The 9561-nt window shown below is 30.3% G+C and overlaps 1 protein-coding gene across 33 annotated transcripts in view; it reads right to left on the reverse strand.

Moving 5' to 3' along the window:
- The window catches only part of LOC105148557 (intraflagellar transport protein 81 homolog), a 588627-nt gene that overhangs the window by 552361 nt on the left and 26705 nt on the right, over nt 1-9561 (reverse strand). For all 33 annotated transcript variants that reach the window (XR_015545343.1, XR_015545346.1, XR_015545345.1 and 30 more), the window contains exon 3: nt 2169-2280. Coding sequence is in view for 21 of the 33 variants with exons in the window: in XM_087406976.1 (XP_087263102.1) it covers nt 2169-2280 (112 nt within the window). In the remaining 12 variants the exon portion in view is untranslated. The remainder of the gene's footprint in view (nt 1-2168; nt 2281-9561) is intronic.

A 9561-nucleotide genomic window follows, 5' to 3' on the forward strand; every position in this document is an offset into this window, starting at 1 on the left:
CCCAACGAGCGACTAAACGCCAAAAATGCCAATGAATCAGGGAGGCTTGTCGGCTTCTAGATGAAGCCTATCGCCAATTTCTGGTTAGTTTAAATAATAACAATAATATAAATAATAATAATAGTTTAAATAATAACAATAATATAAATAATATAAATAATAATAATAAAATTAATAATCATAATATTAGTCATAATAGTTTAGATAATAATATGTAGTGTAATGTGACAGACATTAATCGTAGACCTTTCTACCCATGTTCTCCACTCCCTAATGCAGAGCCTATTCCTTCCGTCCTAACCCAATGAATTTTTCCTGACCCCCCCCCCCTCCCAATACAATCTCACTAACTTCCTCTCCCATTCCTTCCTCTCCCGCCGATTCTACCGCGGCGTCGAGTGGAACTTGTAACTGAATTTCCTCCACTTCGTCTCCGTTATTACTATCATCATGGCTATCATCAATCCTTCCCTTTTTTTTACAATCTCAAATTTCCACTGATCCCTTTTCTCCAGACACCATCACTATAATCTTTGAAAACGCAGATCCCGACCAAGTTCGAAATGCCACAACCGGCCAGTCTCCTGATGCCCACATTCCTGTCTTCTTGCTTCACTCACCCCATTTTTTCCTGGTCCACGTGATATTTTTTTTTATTTCTTTCAACCCTCTTCATGCTCAATCAGTAAAATTTTAGAAATCTTAATTTTAGTTTTAATGTCCATCCGCCGTGCAAATTCTTTCCTTTGTACGCACGCGCGCACGCACGCAGGACCAGACCCCCACGTCCATGTCGTTGATTTTGTATTACGCTAAGAATAAGGAATTATACTACACATTCTGTAGTAAAATAAAAATCGTTTTATACATGAGTACATATCTTGGACATTATACATACATATATGATAATATGTAATTATATTTAGTATGTAATTATATTTGGAATAATTTTGTGGCATATACAAAGTGTCCCATATATCATCCGACAACGCTTGTGGCTGATAGAGCAGACTAAATTGAGTTGAAGAGTTCTTTATCATTTTATAATTTTCGCAATAGTTAACAAAATGTTATTTATTAAAAATCACAAAATATTGGTTTTTAATAATTTTTTACTCAAATACTCAATCAACTTTACAGAAAAACGGCAAGAGACAAAAATTTATTTTTTTCTCATGAAGAGTTCTGAGAATTTTTTCAGAATTTTTTAATATCGTATTTTCTCATGTTGGTAAAAATAAATAAATACAGTACTAAAAAGATAGTAAAAAATTCTGTAAAAATTTTTAAAGTTATATGAGAAGAAAATAAACAATTTTGTCTATTTTTCTGTAAAGTTTATAGTATTTGAGAAAAAAATTATTTAATATCAATTTTCAACATTTTTTTTTTTTTAGTAATTAATATTTTAATTATTGCGAAAATTGCAAAATGTTAGAAGACTTTTCGACTCAGTTTAGTCCGCTTTACCTGTCCACAAGTGCTGTCGAATGAATTACAGAACCCTCTGTATAATTGTATAGGGAATATAAAATGTTTCGAGACGATAAAATATCTCAAAAACCACAAATTTTATTTAAAAAAATATTTTAGATGAAAGTTGTAGAATTTAAAAAAGCCTAGCCACTTATCAATTTGATTTTGGCGTTACCAAACTAGGGCAAAGTTAACTCGGATTTTTTAAGCAAGACCCTCCACTTTTTCTTTTATTTTCTTATAGTTCTTGTTGAAACCTTTTCAAAGCACTGTAATTTTATTCATTTTAAATCAATTGTTTCGAAGTTATTGAGCATTTTATGAGATGTCAGTGACTGTAGACAAATCAAACACGAAAACTGTTAACTTTTTTGCTCTAAAACTTATGTTTTATTTAACAGGTCATAAGCTATAACATATGGGAAAATCATTTGATTTCATTAGAACCCAGTTTCGTATAGGATAGATTAGTGCGAGGGTTTTTTTTAATATAATAAATATATATTTTCAGAATTTTCGCTAAAATGTCAATTTCAGCAAAATTTTTGTGAAATTTCAGCACAATTTTTTCACCAGATCAGATATGTTATATTAATGAGGTGAACATTCTATGAATATCTTATAAAATCTGTGAACATTCATTTACTGTCTGGAAACGTACATCATGTTATGAAGAAGCTTTGATATCTTACCTTGACGAGGAACTGTGACAAATACGCTCTTTTCTGAACTGTATCGATATGCATCAAAAGCCATTTCAATATCGGATGAATAATTTCGACTTCACCTCGAACTAAACCTTGTCTAAATTAAGGACAACATTAGGATAATTATACCAAAGAGGGGACCCCACTCCAATGACTTTGACTTTGACGTATTGACCTTGATATATTGTCAAGGTCATGCTCTTGAGAGACCTATAATAGGTTTCAGCCATTGCTCGTTATTCCTTAAAAAAGTATTAATAATCGGTAGTTATTTGATAAGTATAATATATAAATATGTAAGATAATAAGACTTAAAATAAATCATAAAAATAATAAAAATAAAAACTAATGTAAGATGATAATGTGTAATAATTATATATATTAATGATAATAATATCAAACGTTTCTCTCAGCCCTAATTTGAGCCCTCTCAAAGTAATGTTAATAGATTTTCATATAATTATTAAACATTGCGATATAAAAAGTATTGTTCAAATTGAAGCGCTTAATAGAACAATGGAGATTTGTCGTTTCCATATACAAGTCCAAAAATAAAATCATCAACCATCAATAGTATTTAGTAGAATGCATGTTTCGGTAGCCAGATATTACAACGAAAATGTTAAATAAAAATATCTGATGAAATATCTCAATTTAGTTAACAACTGCGTTATATAAAGTGTGTCAAAAATCTAGAAATGATAGAATATCCCAAAAGCAAAGCATTTTTGAAAAAAAAGATTTCAGACAAAAGGGTTGTAGGGTTTAAAAAGATCTATTTTTTATCACATCCTTTTAACCTTGAGTGGCGTCATCAAGGCTAGGTCAAGGTCACGTCGATTTCTTTAAATGAAACTCTATTTTTCATTACATATTCTTATAGCTTACCTCGAGAGCTTTTCAAAAGTATAATAAAATTTTTTTTTCTTTAAGTGCTTTTTGTGTTATGAGGATTAAAAATTACAGTATCGCCGGCATTACTCAAAGAATCCGATTAATGGCTAAAAACCTCTTGAATATTATTTAGAATCATGATTTGAATATCATTTGTCAAGATCGAGGCCATAGGAGGTTGTTCCTCTTATTTTTATTTTTCCACTAAAAATTCATTTTTACGTAAAAATGAAAATAAGAAGAACTTCCAATGCTTTGATCTTAATAAATGTTATTAATGTTATAACCTTGAATAACATTCGAAAGGTTGTAATCATTGTTTTTACACCTTGAGTAACATCAATGCCGATCGTATATTGTAATCTTTGACTTCATAAAAAAATGAACAAATATTTTATTAATAAATATTTTATTAATGTTTTGAAAAGCTTTCAAAGTAAGATACAAGAATAAAAAATATATATAAATATATAATATATAAAGAATAAAAGATACAGTAATGAAAAATAGAAGGTTCCATTTACAAAAATCGACGTGACCTTGACCAAGGAAATGTGATCAGTGAATAGATCTTTTTAAACCCTACAACTTTTGTCTGAAACATTTTTCTCAAAAAATGCTTTGCTTTCGAGATATTCGAGATATTCCAAATTTTTTCGCAATGATTAACGAGATATTAATTACTAAAAATTGCTGGTTTTCAATAATTTTTTACTCAAATACTATCAATTTTACAGAAAAAGTGCAAAAGACAAAAATTGTTTAAGACATAAATAAAACCATCGGCAAGCCAACGGTCATAACAGAACATAGATTAGAATTAAATCACGAATTGGATTAGGAAAACATTAAAATAATTGACAGCGAAAGATACTTGGGAAAGAGATTCATTTCTGAAATGTTAAACATTAGAATGCAAGAAAACTTATATATATATGTATAAACTTTAAAAAAAATTTGATCAATATGCTCCTCATAATTATGTAAAAGACAGTTATTTAAACGTTTTCAATATTAGATTGACGAATGTAATGTAAGGTTAACCAATGCAATGTAATGTAAGCGCCTTTAATTGTAATATGAAAACAGACCTTAATTGTAACGTATGTAAAGTAACCTTTTTTTGAAAACAGTTTAATGTCAGCGGTCATATACTTACCGAATAACTAAGAAAAATCATAAATACATAGTTAGACGTGGGAATAGAATGCTGCCAAACCATAGAGAAGGAAACTAAGACAATTTTTTTGTATACATTGATGTTTGCAACAAGTGAATCTATTAATGAAATTAGAATAGATGACAAAAATCACATTAAAAATCGTATTACACAGGCTCAACAATCTTAAACCTGGTAATTTAAGACTACCAGTTGCACACAACAATGGAAATAGAGGCCACACGAAACACGTAATAATTGGTTGTACATTACTAAAGATGCTCGAATTGAACTGAAACGTTCGAAATTTCATGTAAGCAATTAGGAAATACACGGATTACAAAATGATTACGCAATAATTATTGCGAAATTACTCTCACTTTGCTCGACAATTTTAAAATTCTTATTGGCAATTATTTTTACTAATATAAGAAAATACGGTATTAAAAAATTCTGAAAAATTCTAAAAAAATTCTAAGAGTTCTATGAGAAAAAAATGAACAATTTTTGTTTCTTGCTGTTTTTCTATAAAATTGATAGTATTTGAATAAAATATTATAGAACATTCGGCAATTTTTAGTAATTAATATCTCGTTAACCGTTGCGAAAATTACATAATGGTAGAGGATCGATTCAGTTTAGGCCGCTCTATTTACACAAACGCGATCGGCAAAAAATTGCGGAACATCTTGTATATGTATACAAGGTTCGATACCCAAAACAAAACACCGCAATATCTCAAAAATTAAATTAATTACGGTAAGGAAAAATGTTTCAGACAAAAGTAGTATACTTTAAATCCGAAGCGCCACTACGGTCTAAGTATTAAGATGTTGAACTAATATATATAAGTAAAACTAATATATAAAAGTAGTATAGTTCGAAGGGGGACAAATAATGATGAAATTATTTTTCAAAAAGATCAATTTTTCAAGGTTGCATGGAGGTCACCTCTACTTTTTTTAATGGAATGATATGATTTTTTTACAGTATGGTGTTCTTTTAATTATTCTGCATACAAAAATATTAAGGTAATGATACCAAAAAACCAATACAAGATATTTACAAGATATTTTATATTATATTCTGGCATTATTATATTGACTTAAAGTGTTAAATAAACACTCGTAAACTATTAATGTTTTTATAATCGTACCTTTACTTTTATATACAGAATAATGAGATGAATCAATTGATGGAAAGAAAACACAGTTACTTATTTAAAAAATTATCCTTTTTGCATACATATTTTTTTTAAAGCAACTATGTGTTTTCTTTCCACTATTTGATTCATCTCATTATTCTGTTCATAAAAGTATTAATGTACGATTATAAAAAAATTAGTTGTTTACGAATTATTTAATATTTTATGTCAATATATGTCAGAAGAAATTATAAAATATCTCGTAAACTATTGGTTTTTTTTATATCACTACCGAACCTTTATATGCAGAATAATTAGAGCAACCATATTGTGTAAAAAAATCATATTCCTCCATTTAAAAAAATGAAAGTGACCTCCATGTAACCTTAAAAAAAACCATTTTTTTTTTAAATTATTTCACTATTATTTGTCTACCTTCGAATCATACAACTTTTATCTAAAAGATTTTTCCCTACCATATTTAATTTTCGAGATATTCTAGTGTTTTGTTTTAGGTGCTCCACCTTCCCTAACGAAACGTGATGTATAAATATTCGATACTCCTACGGAATGTACGACGATCATCTATAAAATACTCAGAGTAATTATCTTTATAGTATATTATTTCTCATATGTCCTCAGGATGCACAAAATATAATAGCTAATCTTTGTTACTTATGCTAAATTATGTGTGCTTATATTTAATTTATTCAGAATATCTGTATAATATTCTTGCTCTATATCCTGCGTACTCGTTTAATGGATACTTTCAGAAAATGTTCAGAATATAAACCGGAGTATTCATGCATAGTCTGTTTGTAAAATTGATCTCTTTTAAGAACGTCTTAAGAACAGTCGCTGGGAGTCTAAATAAATACGGTTCTATGATAAGTGCCACCTTAAAACACACCTGTGCAGTGCATACCTAAAGTTTGTTTTTTCTTTTTATGACTCGCACACACAGCTGGACACGACAACGCTTGCCGCACAATGGAAGTTGATGCAGTAATCAATCAGTCTTTTCGGGAATCATTAATGACTTCTGGACACTGAATGCGGAAATGCCACGTGGCAAAATGCGATGCGATAACCAATGAACATTTTTGGACAATTCAATTACGATCAAATAAACGAGCAATATAAGGTGTTTTGTTAAAATATTTAATATATCAATATAAAAATATCAATATATAAAATATAAATATATTGAATAAATATAGAAGTTTCGGCTACACAGAGTTTTCGTTAGTATAATTAAATGAACATATCTTTCAATTAACACCTATTTCAAATCAAAGAAAATTCCATGTCAATTTTGATGATAATTGATGGTGTCAATTCTTCAAAATTAAAAATGCATGTCCATAATTAAAAATGCAAAATAAATTACTCATTTAACGAAAATTACGTTTAATCCCATAATATAAGAATAATTTCACGATTGATTTACCTACATTAAAAAAATATATAAATTCGTAAGAATTTCTGATTCTAAAAGAACTATAAAACGAATACTTACATGATGGCGTGAAAATGATTTCCTCCAAAATTTCTCCAAAATATATAACAACACTATTCGTTTAGTTACAACAGTGACGAAATAACGTTATGTCTATTTTCCACGGATGATCGAGAATATATAATTATGATTAATGAGAGAATGCAAAGTTTTCTTTGTTGTTTTATTTGTTGTTTCTAGTCGAAATACATTTCACTCGTTCAATCTATCTGTATTTTAAGAAATTTCTTTCAAGATGTCGAAATAAGAGACATTAAATAGTTCAATATCTTTAATTCGATTAATATCGTTTTTTTGTACTTTTATATGAATCATTTTTAGGTGTACAAATAAGTTTTAAAGCGTTTTTTGTATAACATATAATTTAAACTTAGAATTCAAATATTTTCGCGCTCTTTTGATATGTAGTGGCGCTTAATGTGTACTATTAAAAAATATAATTGACTTCACAAAATTGGAAACTTAACCTCAAAATTAAATGGTTTTAAAATGTCGGGCGACAAGCAATTTATTCGATACTGCATTCGATACGAATTTCATCAAGGAAAAAGCGCTGCTAAAGCATGTGAATCAATTTGTTCTGTTCTTGGAGTCAATGTTATATGTTGTATCCAAAAGTACGTGTGAGTTTTGGTTTAGGCGATTTAAAGAGGATGATTTTGATGTTAGCGATAGAAACGTAGTGGTGCTCCTCAAAAGGTTACAAACAATGAATTGCAAGCATTACTCGATCAAAACCCATGTCAAACACAAAACGAACTTGCACAGCAACTTGGAGTAACTCAACAAGATATTTCAATTCGTTTACGGCAGATGGGAAAGATTCTGAAGGAAGGAAAGTGGGTGCCGCATGCATTAAGTGAAAAAAACAAAAATGATCGTCTTGAGAAGTGTTTGAATCTGTACAATAAACAGCATAGAAAATCTTTCTTGTGGAAAATCGTGACTGGTGATGAAAAGTGGATTTTTTACGATAATCCTAAAAAGAGAAAACATTATGTGGATCCCCACACACAGGACAACCCACTACATCAACGCCAAAACGCAACATCCACAGCAGCAAAGTTATGCTATGCATCTGATGGGACATGAAGCGTGTGCTATATTATGAACTGCTCCATCCGAATGAAACGGTTAACAGTGATCGTTACAGTCAACAATTGATCCGTTTAAATCAAGAAATCGGACGAAATCATCCATTTACTGGCAAAGGAAAATGTCCTGTGAAATTGCTTCATGACAACGCTAGGCCTCATGTTGGTAAACCTGTAAAGGAAACGTTGCTAGCTCTTGGTTGAGAAGTTCTGCCGCACCCAGCAGAACTTTATAGTCCAGACATAGCCCCTTCTGATTATCATTTATTTCGGTCAATGCAAAACGCCTTGTCTGGTGTACACTTTCGAGCATTTGAAGAAGTACGAAAATGGATGGATAATTTTATCGCATAGAAAGACGAAACCTTCTTCGCTTCTGGAATTCGCAAGCTGCCCGAAAGATGGCTAAAGGTCATAGATAATGATGGAGATTATTTTGATAATTAAATGTGTTTTTATTTCTAAATAAATAAATATTAAATTTCATTAAAAATGCTTTAAAACTTATTTGTACACCTAATAATATTAACCTTTTATGATAATTATATTCAATGATAATTATATTAAATGTAAATTTTTTATGTTTCCCAAAATTGTAGTTATGTTCTGTTATGTGTTCAGATATTACTGAGTGTTTTGAAGAATCTAATTTACATTATCATATGTTTCGTTACTCTTGTTTGTAATTGTCTTTTGGCCTACATATGTACTATCGCAGTTTTTAAGTTATAATTAATCTTATCACTACATGATTTTTTTCGTAAGATCTTCCATAATGTTTTTTTGTACTTTGATAAATTAGTTTAGATTATTAATTGATCTAAGTCCAAAAGTAGTCGTTAGTTTATTAAACATTGATGTGATTGATTTTGAAGACTCTTTTACATACGAAATTACCAAGAGATTATTTTATAATAATACGGTTATCATTTGCTTTTTGATTTAAAAATTTTGATTTAGCAACTGAAAGATTTTTTTATCCTTTTAATTGTATTGAAAATCTACAAGAAAACCATTGTCCATCAACAATTTTATACACCATTTTTATGTTCCAAGCTCCGCACGCATGGAGCTGAGGAGGTGAATGCAACAGGAAACCGAATTATTAAACTGATTTAGTCGTGTCCAGGCTTCGAACCGCAAGGGAGCCGTGGGGAAGGACCGACGCAAATCGAAAGGCACTTCGCTTCATCCTGAGGCTCCTAACGAGCCCGGGGTCGAATGGAGGACAAAGTGAAAATCTCAACTCGTACTCCGCTAAACGGACACACTAGTCGGACGTACTTTTAATTTGAAAGGCCCAAACTGAGTCAATGTGCCGAGAGGGACGCACTTTAACGCCAGATGTACCTGTACGTCCGTATGCCCTGGCTTTCGGTCATGGAACTTAATTCAAGTGACCGGGGAGAGGGCGAAGTGCAACCGCAGGAGAGCTTACAACGAATACAAGGAGAGGTTACTCAAATTAAACGAGAGTTTAATTTAACAGTGCTATAATAGAAGCAACATTTGATGATATATTTTCCTTAGATATAAAAATACAATTCTTTGGTTTTTTACTCTGTGAT

This window comes from Acromyrmex echinatior, chromosome 6, assembly GCF_024713525.1.
Source record: "Acromyrmex echinatior isolate Ae372 chromosome 6, ASM2471352v2, whole genome shotgun sequence".
NCBI lineage: Eukaryota > Metazoa > Arthropoda > Insecta > Hymenoptera > Formicidae > Acromyrmex > Acromyrmex echinatior.